At 45.3% G+C, this 18,303-nt stretch overlaps 2 protein-coding genes across 3 annotated transcripts; one reads left to right on the top strand and one right to left on the bottom strand.

The window, feature by feature from the left end:
• Window positions 1-165: 165 nt before the first annotated feature.
• LMOD3 (leiomodin 3) lies at window positions 166-6,146 on the top strand. 2 transcript variants are annotated; one of them, XM_010212776.2, is made up of 3 exons: window positions 166-506; window positions 1,714-3,105; window positions 6,074-6,146. In XM_010212776.2, exons 1-3 carry the CDS (start codon window positions 216-218, stop codon window positions 6,098-6,100), a joined length of 1,710 nt encoding a protein of 569 aa, XP_010211078.2. In that variant the 5' UTR covers window positions 166-215; the 3' UTR covers window positions 6,101-6,146. The 2 variants fall into 2 exon arrangements, 1 of the variants encoding a protein (XP_010211078.2); XR_015913588.1 differs by lacking the exons at window positions 166-506; window positions 1,714-3,105 and adding an exon at window positions 5,402-5,443.
• A 2,417-nt stretch (window positions 6,147-8,563) lies between these two features.
• On the bottom strand, window positions 8,564-17,920 carry ARL6IP5 (ARF like GTPase 6 interacting protein 5). Its single transcript, XM_010212784.2, has 3 exons — window positions 17,712-17,920; window positions 10,694-10,911; window positions 8,564-10,324 (listed from the first exon to the last, which is right to left on the bottom strand). Exons 1-3 carry the CDS (start codon window positions 17,885-17,887, stop codon window positions 10,152-10,154), a joined length of 567 nt encoding a protein of 188 aa, XP_010211086.2. The 5' UTR covers window positions 17,888-17,920; the 3' UTR covers window positions 8,564-10,151.
• Between the last annotated feature and the right edge of the window lie 383 nt (window positions 17,921-18,303).

Here is an 18,303-nt window from a genome sequence, read left to right as displayed (position 1 = left end):
CAGCATCTCCATAAATTCTCTTTATCCAGCCAAGTGCGGCTTAATATAGACTTGGTCTCCCTGCCCGTCTCCCACACTGAGATCGGGAGCCGCCGCAGCTCATGACCAAAACATTAAGTTGTCGATTTAACTGAGTGAACTGCTGCTAGTGGGAAAACCTGCTTTTAAATTGTTCTTCTTCGTTAGATTTAAACTGATAGTAGAGGAAGGAGAGCATGTCTGAACCCAGCCAAAACTCCGAGGAGGAGGTATGTCCCGAGGACATCGACGAGGACGAAATCCTGGCGAATCTCTCTCCCGAAGAGCTCAAGGAGCTACAGTGTGAAATGGAAGTGATGGCTCCGGACCCCCAGGTCCCCGTCGGGATGATACAGAAAGACCAGACCGAGAAAGCACCGACTGGGAGCTTCGACCACCGTTCTCTCGTCGACTACCTGTACTGGCAGAAGGCGTCCCGGCGCATGCTCGAGGACGAGAGAGTTCCCGTCACCCTCCTGCCCTCAGAGGTAAAGAGCAAAAAACCACAAATATCTATGAGGCGTCTGCTGAAGGCTGTATTTTGAGAGTGCAGTGCTAGAGATTTTGCTTCTGTTAAATAGCTTTAACGATATCTCCTACCTCTATTTCTGGTTCTTACGTACAGCACAAACTATGAACTTAAATCTTCCCTAAAAGACCAGTAGTGACAGGATCCAGCTCGGGCTGTTACCAGCATTCTTTTATTATGATTATTTTCTAAATCTTTTGTTATATTTTTTCTCACATAAGTAAATCCTCGTTTTCTTTCACCAGAGCAAATGACTGAGAGATTGTCATAAAATTGCTTCAGCAAGAGCAGCTCAGATCTGCTTGACTTTTTGCAGATTTAGTAGTGCTAGTCCGCTTTTCCCTAGAAAATTTGCTTTAATAAGCAAAAAGTGAATGTAATAATTAATGGAAATTAATGTCACACTGTTAAAAAAAAGCCCATGTTTTTATGGCGTGCAACATTCACTGCTGACCAAGTGTCAAACTCCAGGGACGAGCTCAGCCTTTTTCAGTGCTGTTCTTAAATTATGCCAGTGCCCTTATGTCTTCCAGCTAAGGTCATGCTTAGAATTTTACAAAAAAAAAAAAAGCTATTAGAACTCTTTGCTCTAGGGGCAAGAGTGGTATTATGACCATTTTATCTGACTTTCTGTGAAACACAGGCCATGAAAGTGCCCTAATGTAACTAGTTACAGGAAAATGTTTTGATCTGCATTAGCACAGCATTTCTTAGTGATGGGGAGTTCACCGCCAAAAATGCCTAATTGTCCCGTTGTAGAAATGTCCACCTTCCCCAGATAGACCAACTCCAGACATACATGCAAATTGGGCTCATATTTTGCTTCATCTTTAGCAATTTCTCCTTAAATGTGATGCTCTAGAGAGGCACTCAGAGCCCTAGTACTATTCACTGGCAGTCCAGCATCCCCTCCACGGTCTTCCTGAGGCCATGGACACGGGCCCCATCCAGTCCTGGTGCTTGTGGAATACAAAGCAAGCTTCCTCTCTCTTCAGGGAAACAACAAAACTTACACAAAATAAAGAAGCCAACTTTGCGGGGCAGCGTCGACATGGTGCTTTAGGTGAAATATTCCTTTGTGTTGGGATGTAGAGGTATCTAAGAGTCTGACTTTCACGTAAAGCAAATATACAGTTGTGTCAGCTCTGGGTTTTTGCCTTCCCCAGAGAACCGCTGCAGAAGAGGCAGGAGGAGATGCAGGCGACGCCGACAGCGCTGAGAGCAGGAGGTGGCCTGAGGTGGAGAAGGAGAGACATTACCAAAATGAGCACGTGTCCAACTCACTAGCGCCGACTGCAGAAACAAGCAAAGACGCAAGTGATAAGGAGGTAGAGGAAGAGGAGGAGGAAGAAGAAGAAGAAGGAGAAGAGGAATATGAGGAAGAGGAGGAGGAGGAGGAGGAGAGGGAAGAGCATGATGAGAAAGAATTGCAAACAACAGAGACTGACACCAATGAAAACAGTCACAGAGATCAGATAAGTAAGGAGTCAGGTACAGACTCAGGGGAGCTCACTGAAAAGCAAGAGGAAAATGAAAAGAAAGTATCAAAATTAAACATACCCAAAAAGTTGGCACTGGATGCCAGCTTCATAAAGTTGAGTGCCAGACCCTCAGGAAATCAAACCAATTTAGAAGAGAGTTTGGAGAAAGTTCGTAAAAACAATCCGGACGTGAAAGAAGTCAACCTGAACAACATCGAAAACATCCCCAAAGAAATGCTGATAGACTTTGTAAATGCCATGAAGAAGAACAAGAATGTCAAGACGTTCAGTCTGGCCAACGTGGGCGCCGACGACAACGTTGCCTTCGCGCTGGCCAACATGCTGCGTGAAAACCGGAGCATCGCCACTTTGAACATTGACTCCAACTTCATCTCGGGCAAGGGCATCGTGGCCATCATGAGGTGCCTGCAGTACAACGAGAGCCTCACGGAGCTGCGCTTCCACAACCAGCGCAGCCTGCTGGGCCACCAGGCTGAGATGGAGATCGCGCGGCTGCTGAAGGCCAACCCCACGCTGCTCAAGATGGGCTACCACTTCGAGCTGCCGGGGCCCCGCATGGTGGTCACCAACCTGCTGAGCAGGAACCTGGACAAGCAGCGGCAGAAGAGGCAGCAGGAGCAGCGTCAGCAGCAGATGAAGGAGCAGCGGGAGCTCATAGCCATGCTGGAGAACGGACTGGGGCTGCCGCCGGGCATGTGGGAGATGCTGGGGGGGCCCGTGCCACAGGCAATGCCACAGGAGCCTCCACCAGCGCCCAAGCCACCCGCTCCCCCCGCCATGCCGCCGAGCAAGAGGAGGGAGAGCGCGAGGCCGCCGGCGCCCGCGCAGCCGCCCGCCACACAGCCCGTCTCCTTCCGCGTCATCAAGCTCAAGAAGACGCAGCGCAAGCCCGCTGTGCCCGAGTACGTGGAGCCCGCAGAGAAAACCAACCTCAAGGACGTCATCAAAACCCTCAAACCAATTCCCCGGAGGAGGCCGCCCCCGTTGGTCGAAATCACCCCGAGGGATCAGCTCCTCAACGACATCCGGCAGAGCAACGTGGCTTATCTGAAGCCGGTAGGTGTGGAGAGCGGCGGGTTTGGGGGGTTTCACCGTGCTGAGGCACCCAGCTCCACACCAGCCCATGACCACCTCCAAAACGTGGAACCCATTGGGTGCTAATGACTTCAGGAGGTGACCCCCTGTCCTGGCACTGAGGCCTTCTGCATGGCCCCACCATCCTGAGGTGAACGAAAAACTCCGCTTAGAGAGATCAGTGAAGCAGATGATGAGGAGCCAGAGGGAAACTTCAACCTCTTCTGCACCACACTCATGGAGGTGAAGGAAAAGAAATCCACTCGAGGGGTAGACAGAAATCCAGTGTTAATAGCAGTGATGGTCTAGTCATTATCATGATATGAAAATTTTATGATAATATCTGTTGCAGGAGGGCAGCAGGAACTATTTTACTAATAATTCTTACACCACACTTCAGACCTTAATAAAGAGTCTGATCATCCAAACGTCTGCAGGGTGATGGCATTCTCATTTTGGTAGCACTTTTCTGCTGTCTCCTGGCCTGTTAGATAACAACCAGGCCCCGGCTCCTGGGGCTCCCAGGACCCTTGGTGGGAATCCTGGCCAGCACTGTGCAGCTCTGGCACCCTAAAAATGCTGTGGCAAACCTGAGGAAAGACTTTAGGGAAGTAAGAAGGATTTTTGATATGAAATTAAGCTGTAGTGTGAGGAAAATATACTTTATAAGGAGTTATTTTTTTTATGAGGGGCTATAGCGGTGATGCAGCAAAAACCCTTGCTGCAATATTTTGTTCCATGTGTTTGAGCCTATGAATTGCCTTTTGACTTCTACCTATAGGATACGTAAAAGATGTGTTTTCTTGACTACCTGACCATGTATCATGTTTTTGCAATTGCCTTAAAATATTTCAACTAAAATAGTTGTTCCTCTAATACATTAATCTGCTTTAGAAGGTGTAAATTTTGTTCTTGTTTTCCATGATCAGGTTTAAACGATTGTTGATAAGCTGATAAAAATATGCAAGGAGGATCAAGGGCCAAACTTACCAGAGCTGCACTGGAATCTAGTCGTGATGCCCAATCTGTACATCTGCCTCTGGCTTCATGAGGCCATAAGAAGGACTGCCTTATTTAGGGACACTCTCTGCTACCAGATTTTTGGAGTTCTCTTTTCTAAATCAAAACCAAAATTTTATAGCTAATGAGGAAACAAGTAGATTCATCAGCAGCAAAGATGGAGCAAAGGATGTCTTTACATTCCCTTACATGTAAATGTTTCAGTGAAAGAGCTCATAACATCTCAAATGCAGCCCTAAGATGCTCACAAGACACTTTTCAAAATGTTGTCCATCATATGTAATCTTTTGCTTTTTTAAAATGTTTTATTTCCTTGCCTTGTGCCATTCTCCAAGGAATACAAAAAGCCAATGGATGTGTTGGAAGTGGGTGGTGTCAATATAGCTGGTTGTGTTGCTCACACTAGAGAAAGAAGGCAGGAGATCCTTTGTATAAATAGAAATGGTCAAATTGTGTTTCATAATTCACATTTTCATACTGACTTTTTTGCATGATGAGTCACATTTTGCTTTCATTTATATCTAAAAACAGGTAATTATCTGCTCTGTAATTTTGGAGAGAGAAATTTGTCCTGTAACTTTTAAAGGGACAGCTCCCGCAGGGACCTCTGCCTCCCTGTGTGGATTTAACCCCACCATCTTCCCCCAATCACTTTTTTTTTTTTTCTTTTGTCTGGGTTTTTAATGGCAGGAACAATTGCATGCTAGCCAGGACCTAGCCTCTGAGCAGTTTCCTGTCTTTCTAGACCTCAGTTTGTATTTTGTATTTTGGGTCTGAAAAAGAGCTGCTTTTGTATATGTATAACCAAAAGGCTGCTTTTTGGCTAGATCACCCCAAAAAGGTGTTTGCATTTGCACATTGGGGTAGAGGACTTTCCCACCCATGAAAACCTCACTGCTGCTGCGTTATTTCTTTTCCTCTACCCTTCTCCCAGGAAAAGGGAAGATGATGCTGTTCTTGCCTTCGGGCAGAGCACAGCCCTTTGCAAGGTGAGGATTAGGAAACCTGTGCTAGCAGGTGCCACCGAGCAGTGTTGCTAATCCCAGCTGGTCCCCATTTGTTAACTCCTCCTCAAAACCCCAGCAGGATTTTATAAATAACAGTCAGGTTTGTTGCTGTGATCGTTTCTCTTTTCCAGTGGCTCCTGCCTGGAAGCAGCAGAAGGTGTTTCCAGGCAAATCCCAGGTCTCTGCGACTCGGCTGGTCAGGGATGAGGGTTTGCAGGGAGCCGTGTCCATAGGCAGCCTGCAGGGCTCAGCCCACTTGCAGTTGGTCTCTGTTAATCCCTGAGGTCAGCCAGGTGCTTGGATTTATTTACTTCTTCATGAGATAAAGAAGCTGGTACTTTGCACTTGTGCTTGTTGAGGTTCACGGACATTTGGAGAAGATAAAAGGGTGGGAGGCAGCGCATCTAAAAAACAGAGTAAGCTTAAACTCTGTGTCCTTGGGTATGGCTCACAGCTGTTCCCCATGGGACTGCTCAGTACGAGGTTTTGGGCCTTTTCTGTTACAGAAAATGCAAAGTTTTGTAAAGAGCTTCCTGGCAGCCTCCGGGCAGATCCCTGCAAACCCTGTCAGCCTGGGTGCCCCTGGTTAGCAATCCTGACATAGCGATGAGGCTATAGGATAAAAAGGTGGATTCATGAGCTGTTTTTAATGGGGCAATTCTCAACAGTTGTTATTATACCTTGTAGGAAGATAAAATGCTATGCACTTACTGATATCTTTTTTTCATTCAACCAAATCCTTTAACCTGCAAATATTGAGCGTGGAAATAGAAACAAAAGTAAATTCCTGACCTGATATCCTTCAGGGTCTTAACTGTTTTATTTTTGACCATATTGCAGGAGGTTTATGTTAGCCTAAGCTGGTACGGAAATAAGACTGGGAAATTTCCTCCTTGTAATATTTCTTTATCTTTCTTGTCTAGGTGCCATTGCCAAAGCAGTTGGAGTAACAGACCAGACGGACCTGAAGAAAACACCTTGGAATAAGGACTGTGCGAGTTTTGCTGACAATTTTTTCACCAGATGTCTTCTTCAGCAGCCAGGTGGTGTATGTGACTCTTTGGGAACAAAGCTTGCAAAAGGCACTTTTGTAAGCGTGATGAAAAAGGCTGGAACAGAAGTCGATGTTAAGGGTTTCCACCAGCTACTGCACAATCACGGTGCCGTCCGTCTGCCCCATGGACCGGAGGCTCCAGTTTGCTGTGGGAGTTATTTTCTCAGAGGCATCGATAACCTTAAATCTGTGTGGTTTGTCAGTAAACAACTCTTCCATGTTGTCCTCCTATGTTCACATTTTCTTTCCAGGAACATGTTGTGCTTTATCTTATCCTGCTTTTCACAACATGCTCCTTGCTTTACTCTCCTGTCCATGAGAAACGCATTTGGTTTCTGTGTAAACAGCTTTATTTTTAAGGCTGAGGAAACAGAAATGAAATAAAAGTTCTCTATGTAAGATGTGTGCAGCACTTCTATGGCTGATAGGTCTACACAGCAGAACTGCTGTCTGTAGAGCCAAGGAGAACACTTCAAGGCATGGGATGTGGAATGCAAAGGCCTGATGGTTTCAAGCTATGTATACTGCAGAACATATTCTAGCTGGTATTGTACTCAGTCAGTGTACGAAAGATGATCTGTTGAGAGCTGTAATTTTCATTTCTCCTGATGCATCTCTGTCTGATGTAACCCTTAATCCTCTTCCCCACTCTGCACTGCAGGCACCTCAGTGCTATTGCACCTCACTCTCTGCACGGCTTCCTAACTGGCCTCCTGCCCTTTCCTGTCATGAGCTTGAGGAACTGAGTATTCCTCCCAGGGGGGATGCCAAGAGCACGTCTTGCCCCCAGCCATGGTGGGAGAAGGGCTGGAGATGGTGGCTTAACCAGCTGCAGTCCTTCCATGTAGCTTTGGTTTTGCTTAGTATTGTGGGGTTTTTTCATTTTTAATTGCCTTAATATTCTTGTTGCAAGCCTCCCTTCTAAAGCAGCTATAGAAAAGTGACATCCCTGAGGAATACATGTGCAGAAGATCTATTTTTTTTTAGTAATTTAAAGCTGTGTTGCGTAGTCTCCTAACCATGTCATTTTCTGTGTTCTTCCTTCTCACAGCAAAGCCTTTCCTTTAGCGTATCCCCTGCCACCTTGTAGCTGACACGTGCTCTTAACATGCTCAGCTCTTCAGTGTGTTGCCTTCAGGTGGGTGATTCCTTGTTGTTCCTTCCACCCCTCTCAGCTGCCTTCCTCTAGCAGCTAAAGCTCAGTCGTGTTTAGGACCAAGGGTGCATTGTGCACTCCTCTTCCCGCCCCAGCATTCTTGGTATCACTATATTGCTTTCATTCTTGTTTTATCAGACCTCTCTGCTATCTTTAGCTCAAGCTTTTATCCTTGGCCTTTCTGTGTCTGTTAAGCTGTTTTCTTTCAAATCCCTCACTAGAACATCTGCCTCCAAACTTCTAAAAGCTCCTTCTCTGCTGCACTTCCATGCAGCAACCTGGTTGATGAGTTGTTTAAAACTCGACAAGCAATTTTTAAGACATGACAGTGTTGTATAAGGGGGAGAGTGAAAAGGAAGTCGTGTTTTTACTTCACCTCTGCTTCTCACAGGCCTCTTCTGTAAAGACAGGACAGTCTGCTCCCTTTGAGAAGAGGAAGTAACCTGGGGTTTAGGCTGCTTCTGTCTGAACGGAATGCAAAAAGGCAGTTCTGCAGGGCACTGCCAGAGCACTCTCTCCCTCCTGGCTTCTGTGCATAGCGGAGAAGTAGCAGGTGGGACAAGGAAGTGGAAGTGAAAATCAAGCAATGCTTGAGAATTTCTAAATCAGGCAGCTCAGAACAAATCACGGCTCCACCCCAAGCGGTGCCTGTTCGGAGCCTTCAGCCCTGACCAGTATCTGGAGGGTGTTTAGAGCAGGCCGTGCTAAGCTCTAGTTCGATACAGAGTCTTGTTGAGCAGGAACTTAATCAGAGGACAAAAAGAGCCTGGCCTAGAGACCACACGGGCAGCTTGACTGCAACACAAAGCTACTGTCATAGCTGCATTCAAACCATGGCTCTCAGTAATCCTGAAGTAGGGAGAAATACCTCTAAGGCACTTAACAATACCTTAGTTAAAATAAAATCCTTGTTATGTAAGACTGAGACAGTGCTCGAATACTCTGCTGCTGAGGAGAAGCCTTTGTGAGGATGCAGACGTTCTGCAGTAACTTTCCTGCAGCACAGAGGCCTCTCATTCACCAAAATTATGGCATGCAGAACTCGGAGCACTCGACCAGGGGTTCACCACAACCATAACCTTGTGCCAGCAGCTGCAGCATGACTGTACCTCTATCAACACCATAGACACCTGTACCAGCAGTAGGAACTGAACATGCAAACATCAGGGTATGGTCTGTTCTCATGACCTGAAACAAATGCACTCAGTAATCACCATTACAGTTTATTTTTCTTCATAACTGTGCAGTTTTTAAAATTCAACAGTATGATCGAGTAATAGGCTACTACCTTACCTTCTCTAGGTGTGGTAACAGTTTTCATAAAACAAAGACCATGCGCTACAAGTGAAGAATTGAATCTTTAGCTGGAATATACACAGACACTTTCAATAAATACTGATCACATTATAACATTTAAATGGAATGACATTTTCAAATTTCTACACAATTCATTATGAAAACAACATGGGTAAGTTGCATAAAAGCCTCAAATTTAAGGAGATTTGCTTTATCATTTATTAAACTACTATTATTAGAAAAAAGAAATGCAAGGATATTTGAAATGGAGTGTCATCTGGAGATTTCCCCACTTATTTTTGGTACCTATTATCAAGGCAATTCCATCAAAGCTGGCAGTTAAAATATATATATTTTTTAAAAAAATCCCCTAAACCACTTTCAAGAATTGTTGCAAGCAGAGATATCTTAATAAATTGGGAATGGTTTTCCAAAATTTTATCTTGAGATTTATTGCTTTTACTTGTAAACCTGAAATCCAGTTTCTTCCTTTGAAGAGTGCCAGAAAGAGAGGGCAAGATGTATTTTTTAGCTTGCATCTTTGCATTCTGGTTAACATGAAAAAGAGACCCATGCACAAAGTCACCACACACACATACACCTTCATCTACAAAACAGCCTTAGAGACTAAAGCAGAACAAGCTAAGTCCTAAAGTAGCAGTGGTTAAAAAACATCAATAGGGTAGAGTCATAGCTAGTCTAGTTTATCTGCAAATGCTCTTTCTTCCTGTGTTCAGCTGTAGTTTAGGTGTCTGAGAAGAAGTTCTGGCTCTCCTGTGAACAAAAACATTTTCTACAGATATCAACAGGATCAAGATTTCAGAGAAAAAGGTGCCTTTTACTGGAAATGATAGATGTGTGTTACCATTTCTGTTCATGCTTAAATCTATGTAGACTGTTTCAGTCTGCTAAAGGAGGAATGTGAGGTGAGAGATCAAGAGCCTATAACCATTGCAAGAGAGGAGTTGCAGTTTCACCATCTGCCACTAGAGCTAACACTGTGATCCCGCTCCAGACTGCTTCAGTTAGGGGTTTTAGGGATGCAAGAGATGCCTACACTTGATACATTCCAGCTCCCCTTGGGGTTTGCCAGCTTAAAGGTGCTGCATGGCATAATAAACTGGCTGAACTGTCATTGCAGAGCATGGGAACAAAAGGGACATTCCTCTTATTAACAGACAAGTCTACTACAAAGACATTTGGAAAGACTGCGTTCCACAGGGATTCCATCTCTTGCCCCTTCCCCCCCAGCAAGAAGAGACAAGCAAATAGGTTTAAGTTAGTATGTATTTGTGTAAACACCAAAACATTTTGCTATACAATAGAAAAGTTACTCTCCTTATTCTTAGAGGAGCCCTGAATACCTGTATCCTGCAAGTATTAATCTGTGCCACATGTGCATTCCCTGCTTTGTACACCAACTGAAAGCAAGCGTGAACAATAGTAAATAGCAACTACACTCCTGCAACAGGAAAAAATGCCATGTTACAGTTGTTTATTCCTTCACTTTAGATATGTAGTCAGCCAGTTTGTTGATGCTTTCCTCCTGTTGTTCTAGAGCATCCAGTATGATGCCCATAGGGGTCTTCTTCAAACCAATTCCTTCCATTTTGTTCTCCAGTTTGTTCTTTATGTTCCGGAGCCTCAGGGAAGCATGGACAAACATCACTGCATAATAGAAAAGCACCATTTAATTGTTAATGCTCAATGAGTATGTAATTCTTACAGCATCCACCTTAAGACAATTTCAAAGGCTACAACGTAATTTGAAGAAGCTGAAGTCCAAAAGATGACTTAAATAACTGTAAGTACCCGTTTAATATTCTTTACTTATCTCTGAAACCGTTCTATCATTTAAAATAGTTTGTGCTGTTCTGTGTTTTCCCTTTCCCTTCTCCTCTCCCCCATTTTTTGGTGGTGGTGGGGGAAATTTAGGTAAGGAGACAGTAAAACCAAGAGCAAATTTAGACTTTTCAGGCTTGGGAAGGCTCAAGTCTCCTGCTCCCCAGCCCCTGCAGAGAAGCTAAAAGCACTTACGGAGCAGAGGAAGAGTGATCCCAAACATGAACACCATGACATCTCCCAGATAGGAGATCAGGAAGTAGCTGGACAGCATAATGGCGACTACAAAGGTGGTTGGGTACTGCTTCTTCAGCTTGCGGAGTATGTCCTTGTTGTGCGACATCCACACGAAGCCCATGAACACCAGCACCACCACAGTGCCACCAATAAGCATGTTCAGGGGGCTCAGGAATCTGGAGAGAGAAAGAGGAAACAAACAAAAAAAAAGGTATGTTTGAGTAGCTTGGTTATTTGTTTTCTCTGTGAGCATAGCTTGGGATGAGTTCCTGTAGCACCTTTGCCACCAGAACGCTTGCTTCTGTTCAATGCACTCGCTTGACTTCTGACCCAGAGTTGGCAAATCCCAACAGCAGAGGGTAGGGAAGGTTTTCCCAACAATTATAATTCCAGGAGATAATGATTGAGAACAAGGGTTAGAACATGGACTTTCACCTCTTATTTCTTTAACTTCCACTTTGCTGTTCCGAGTGCTTCCTCTTCAGTGTCTATACCTCTTTATACCCTGCTCAAGGATTAGGGGGAACAGGGTAAATATCTCACAGGAAGCACGAGAAGAGCCAGGCTTGGCAAGAGGGCCACTGCTGAGGTTTGTGTTCTGTGGTTGCTGTGAGAGTTACCAAGTAAACCCAGCCACTGGGTGGGAATAGCTTTGGACTATCAGCAGCATGTGTCCCTTTTTTTGGACCAGGGTAAGAACTTCACATGCTCAAAGCACTTTCCCAAGTATTTCAGAGGTTGTTTTGTCCTTAGTTTTCAGCTGTGACTTCTCTTAGCTCGTTCACATACTTTGCACAAAACCCAGGCTCTGCTATTTCAGTTATATATTAATAAGCCTTGTGATTTCATGAGAATGGATTTATGCACTTGTATGTGTGCTGATCTAACCATATTGTTGCAGTTATGCTCTGAGATGCTGCAACTATCACAGCGGTATGATGCTGCTCAGACAAAGCCAAATGTCATCAAGATTTACTCTTTTAGGCTTTAGAACTGGTCTTTTCCAAAGCTAGCAGATAAAAATGAGTCATTGCTCTGCAACACTGCTGAAAAGGATGCTATGGTTTGTGGTCTCTGCTTGACATCCTGCAGAAGCAGATGAAATCTGTACTTGGGCTGGTAAGCAGACACCAGCCCTGCCAGAAAGTGCTCTCCCAGAGAAGGGAGAGAATTATTTTAAAATAGAGACGGCCTCTTGATTCGTTAAGTTGGTTGTGCCAACAGAAGACAGGACAACAGGATGGAAATAGATTAAAATTCAAGCTGGATCCCCACCTGCTTCTGCTACTCATGCTGGAGCGCCAGGACGGCCTTGGGGAAATGGTGATAGGGCAGCCCTGCTCGTCGCATCTGAGTCACTCCCTGCCGCCAGCCAGGTTATATTTAGCTCTGAACTGTCAATCTTAAGTTTCCAGGCTGGAAAAAGTGAACAGCTTTGCTCTGGAAAGAAGCTGGTTTCATCCACACTCCCCTGCAGCAGGAAGAGGTGACCCATGACTGGACTACACTGGTGTCCGGTGTATCTAAATACTACCACATGTACAAGATTGAGACAGGAGTCATCTCCACTTCCCAGCTAGTTTTGAATAGAAGTAGCCAAACTCAGACAACTTGCAGCAGCTCCGTTTCTCATGCCCCAGATCCGACAAGATCATCCTGGATGGAATGAAGGGTAGGGCAAAGTTCCCCTCTGCCATGTTTTCCTCTCCAAGTTCTGTCTTCTCCACCCATTCTCTACTGCAGAATTCAGAATCTGATGGAGAAGTGCAACATTCCTGGGTTTGAAATCAAAGGGCTGGAGACTGATCTGCTCTATGGTCACAGGTTCTGCACTGCTGGCTGGCTGTAAGGGACCCATAGGGGAAACTACAACACACTCCTCCCACACACACACAAATTCAAAGGATTCCACTTTCCCGGGTAAAGTTAATTGAATTACATGTTTTCTGAAGTGGGCTGCATTCCAACGCATACAAAGAAACAGTGAACGTAAGTATGAAATGAGGTTATTCAGAACCACATGAGAACAGATGGGGATAGCAGTTGCCACTGGGAATTGGTATTTGGATTATTAGCCATGTGTCCACAGACTCAAGGGCTCCTGAATACAGTAACTGGATAGTGTTTCATATGCCAGGCTCTCCTTTGCTTCTTGAATTGCCCACAGATGCAGTGTAATTCACAGTGCCACCAAAGATTTAAACAAATATTACTCTATAAGAACTTCTTCTCTGCCAATGGCATTTGAAAGGAAGGCAAAACCTTCATTATCCATTTAGCCAGATCAGCTGGCAGCAGCACAATAGCTAAGCACTAGAAAGAAAAAACAGAAGCAAATTACTTCAGAATATCAGTGTCTGGGGAAAGCAGTGCTGCACAAGAAGTCCTAGAAATCACCTTATAAATGAACTATTAATACTGATATTTATATCCAGATAAAAAGCATAAGTTACGTTCATGCTCAAACAAGAAGGATGGAAGTCTTTCAAAGCTGCAGAGACAAAGTAAGTGACCAGCCATTAATTATGTTACAAGCTACTCTCTAAATGTAATTTTCTTTAGGAAGGATTTATTGGACCTCTCAAGTATTTAAATAAGTAACACACAGACCTAGAAGCATGGCAGTGTTGTGGTAACTTGAGTTCATGCTGCTCAGATGACATGAAGGGAAAAAAGCCCAAAGGGAAGTTGGAAGACGGACAACTGGTTCTTGCTACCCTAAAAGAAGCCAAAACAGCAGGACTAAACTCCATGTAGAGGTGACAAGAGCCCAGAACAGATGGCACAGCCTTTCTGGATGCTGCATTGCTCTCTGGGGTAAGCAGAAACAACCAAAATAGGATGCTGCAGCCTGCACTACAGCTAGGACACACTGATTAGGGGGGACCATCACCTACAGCTTTTTCTCAGGGCTACAGCAGCCACTTGCAGTTTGCTGCTGCCGCCCTTCAGAGACTGCACTTGCCTCAGCATCTGCTTCCATACAAAGAAAAGAGAGAAAAAAAAATATATAACAACAGGAAAGCAATTTGCCTGGCTTCAGGCTGATGAAGGCCAGCAGGGTCACAGACACTGTCCTGTGCAGTGTGGCTCCCAGTATTTGTTGGGGCAGTATCCAAGAAGAGCAGAGATCCCTGCAGCTCGGAGCGTAGCTGTGTGGGAGGAAGCACTGGCAGCTAAGCAGATACCTCTGACCAGCAAAAATATTTTGAGACGAGTTAGTGCCTCACACACAGATTCACATTGCCAGACTCTACCCTACATGTTTCACAGAACAGCTTAGAGGAAAATTCCCAAACCTAGATTTTTAGTGACTTACCACACTGTTTGTGGTAGATTATTTTGTAGATCTGCATATAAGTGTGCATACATAGCAGAAGAGATTGTTGTTTTATTTTAAGAAGATATGACTATAGCATAGGAAAATGGGGCAAGACAAAAAGTTTCTGGCAACATGAGCTGAGAAAAGGGACAGTCTATGTACAAAGCAAGAACAAGTTATACACATCCTTAAATATTTCCACTTTGGAAGATCGGCTCAGTGTGATTATTTAAGTTTAAGTTCATTAATTAACTTAGTGACATTGCAGTACAGAACAAGTTGTGTATCAAAGTTTTGTCCTCACTCCAGTGAGGCGATATAGCTGTAAATAATATGAATGCACATTGTAACAAGTCTGGTCATAGCCAGGTGATAGACGTCAGCATCTAAATAGTTAGCAATGCTTCTTTACTTACTGCCTTTCATTTGTGTTGCTTTGAGAACAGGAGCCAGATGCCTTTCTGCCAAATTGCCAGTTCTATAGTATGCAACATATGTTTTGGAGCACTGTGCATTGCTAACTCCTTCGTAGTCTTTCATTAGGCATTAGGAAAACTAAGCGTTTTGCTGTCCTGGAGTCTCTGATGTGGCAAGGGGACTCTCCACAGCAAGTCAGTCAGCTAAAGTGGAGGTGTGGGGAGACAGCCCCTTGCTGGCTGCTGGCAGGGAGGGCAGCAGATGTTCAGGGCAGGGGGGAGTTGGGGCTGCTGAGCGGTGCTAAGTCACATGAGGATGAGGAGTCTCTCGTATGAGGCACTCTGGAATCCATCACACTTTTTGCATACTATCAGATTAAAACTAATCTCTGGCAACCACCTGGCAATAACAGCATAAAAACATGAATTCAAGTAGTCTGAACATCAAGACAGAGAAGTTGCTTAAGAGTGGGTGAGAGCAAAGACAAATGACACCTGTTAAATACACTGGTTGTTTTAGGTAGGGAGAACAGTGCAGGAGGCACTGCTTTTAATAAATAATAATAATATTAAAACCAGAGAAAACAGTAAATCACTTACAATGACAAGGCTCTGCCCTCAAGAAGGGGCTGCAATGCCCAGTGTCGCTACATCTGGTAGAAGGGACACAGTTTTATTCAGGATTTTTTTTTTCCTTCAGTTGCAAAAGAGCCACAGCAAAATTGAGCACACAAGTCCTTACTCATTCTTAACATTTTTTTTTTTTTTTTTTTTTTTTTTAGGAAGCAAGGAGACCAGGCTGCTGTCACTAGCCTTTTTAAGTAGATTAGCACTCATTAGATAGTTTTAGTTCCTTGTTCACAGTATTATTATTCCCTGCTTCCTTCCGTAGGCTGAAAACAAGATACGTGATGGCCAAGCACTGAACATCATTTACATATAACAGTAGCTATCAGAGAAAGTGGCTGGAGGAGGGGACAAGGGAACCACCCAGTAGATGCCACTACGTGCATGGTAAGGTTACTCCATACCCTGTAAAGAAATGGTGACAGGCTGGAGAGTCTGCTTTTTTGTGTGTACAAGAGGGGGTAAATGGAAACTATAGCTTAAGTGTTGTTGTCTCTGCATTGCACACCTGGCTTTCTGATTAGATGGTGTAGGAGCAGGTAGAGTTGGTTGTGAGCTGAGTTTAGTTTTGATCACAGAATGACCCCTGCATTGGCTGTTTGCACAGTCCTGCCCCCAGGCCTGCATGGTGCTCTGGAGTTCCTAAAAAGCCATGATTCATCACGTATCACTAGGGGATTCCTGTGCAGGACAGAATGAAACAAGATTGCCACTTAGTCATCAATATAAATTTACCGGGAGAACTTTCTTTGCCTTTCTCACAAAGCTACAAAGTTGCCAAGTGGAAACTGTTTACTAGACGTGGATAGTTTTTCCTCAAATGAAGAGTTACACTGATGCCTTCAGGGTTCCTCACCCTTTCCCTTTTCCCTCAAGGTTAGAAGAACCAAATTTGCCATAGATCAAGGTCTACAAGAGGTACAATAAAAATAAAATAAAACAAAACATTAAAATCCCAATCCATCTGTCCTTGTCCAGAATTTTTAGCTCGGTGGGTCACCACTCAAAAGGAAGAACTAGTTGCTCTCATATTGTGATCTATGAGTCCCTTCCTCCTTCCTTTCCCTCCCTCGCTCCAAGCGAGATAGAAATATTGAATCTGAAGTAGGTGGCAGAGGCATCACACTTGATCTGAACAGGAGAAGTGAGAGCACAGAAGGGGAAAGGGATTTAGGAAATTAAGAGTTGTTGCCATTTCAGTTTTCCAGCCAGGGATATCAAAACTCTCCTCCCTCCTCCTCCCCATCTCTCTTTTTCCTTGCTTTCCTTTCCACTTTGATTTGCCTAGTCATTTAGACCTGGCACAACACCACGCTGCTAAACGAGGGCTGATGAACACAGGAATTTAACCACAGCAGCACAGGAATGCCAAGAGAAGTCACTTTTTGCCAGTCTAACAAGTTGAGTACACAATACTCCACCAAAAACAGGAAGAAAATGCAGTATTTAGGGGGCCTTTCACAAAACATAGTCCAAAACTCTCTGCAACCTAAGGTATCTTAACTGAGAGCCTGGGTTAATCACTTCAAAAACCCCAACTAGATACAACTTGCTTAATAAAAACAACAAAAAATCTGATTTAGAAGAAGCATTTTAAGCCTTTGCAACAGACAAGACACTCTGCTGCCAAAGCCACTTCAGCCCAGTGCCTGGGCAATCCTCCAATTTAAGCGTTTGCCCATTGTGGAGAGCAAAGGAAATGTATTCCTACACCCATATTAAAAACTTAATCATCACAACCTCTGCTGCATCTCTTGCTTAAGATGCTGGGTCAGAATAAATAAGTAAATAAATAAATAAAAGTCAATTCATGTAGCTGAAGTAATTCAAAAGGAGGTTAAAAAGCTATTTCCCAATTCTCTTCAGGAAAACTGGGCCTGGTGAAAGAAAAATACCAGCATGAGTAGGTTTCCTAATATATTTTATACTTAAGGCTCTCCAGCATAAGTTAGGACAGGAGTAAAAGAAGCTGACTGTCTGCTTTAGGTAACTAAAAAGCTATAAGATCAAAACGCCCCTGTTTTGATTCGGAGCGCAGTCTGTCTCCGCGTGCCCAGCGGCAGGTTTAAGCAGGGAGCGTCAGGCCCCTGCGGAGGATGATGCTCTTTAGCTTCTCAGAAGGCAGCGACATCCCGCCACCGCCTACGCCTTCCCTTCGGAATTGATGAAAAGAATCGATGGAAATAAACAGTAACAATAGCCAAGCAAAGCAAAACCCTCCGTATCTGCAGCCCTCCCGAGCAGCCTTAAGGGAAGATTGTTGTCGGATCTGTTAGCATCTCCCTCCCCCCACCCCGAAAAACAAACAAACAAAAATAAACAAAAAAAAATACCCTAAAGCCTGGTAGATATGCTCAGTAATCCAGAAACAGGAAGGGGGAGGGGGGGAAGAGGGAAAGAATAAATAAATAAATAAAAGCACAAGCAGGGTGTTGCTCTCAGCACACTCCCCGTGAGGAGGATGGGGAAAAGCCCCCTCCCCCGAACCCGCCATCCTCCTTAGACCCCCCGCGAGGTCCCCTTGGACACCCCATCGCCCTTAAACCCCACGAGGTCCCTTCGAGACCCCGCGAAGTCCCCGCTTCCCCTCAGCGCCCGCGGCTCCACTGACCCCACGATGGAGACGACGGTGGCGGCCACCATCAGGTAGTTGGTCTGGTAGTAGAGGAGGTTGCTGACCACCCTGTTGTTCCATTTGGAGATGTCCTTGAAGTCGGGCCGCGCGAAGCGGTCCGAGCCGGGGAAGAAGTCGTCCCAGGCCCGCAGCGGCGCCACCTGCACCTCCATGGCCGCCACCGCCGCCACCTTCCCCGCCGCGGCTGCGGCTGCGGCTGCGGCGGCGCCGCGCACGCACTAAGAGCGCGGCCGCGGCGCCGCCCCGGAGCGGCTCGCTGGTTGGCGGCGGCGGCGGCGGGCGCAGCGGCGCGGGCGGGCGCGTCCGTCCTAGTCCCCTAATCTGCGGGATTAAAGCGGCGGATGGAGAGGAAATGCTGTGCTGGATGCAGGGGAGGGGTTGTTGAAGGCTGTGCCCTGCTATTTCCAGTTGCTGCGCTAATTTCGGCCCCTGTTTTGTGGCTGGTCTGGGCACTGATGCTGGCACCAGGTGCCTGTGCCCGGTTGTGTGGCAGTATGCAGAGTCCTGGCACAAAATGGAGGCTGGTGGTGGCAAGTCACACAGTGGCTGCCTCTGCCTCAGCGCTCAA

Source organism: Tinamus guttatus, unplaced genomic scaffold, assembly GCF_059628265.1.
Source record: "Tinamus guttatus ecotype Peru unplaced genomic scaffold, ASM5962826v1 Tinamus_guttatus_pri_ptg000307l, whole genome shotgun sequence".
Lineage (NCBI taxonomy): Eukaryota > Metazoa > Chordata > Aves > Tinamiformes > Tinamidae > Tinamus > Tinamus guttatus.
Note: the sequence above shows the minus strand (reverse complement) of the source record. Positions and strands in the feature narration are given on the sequence as shown.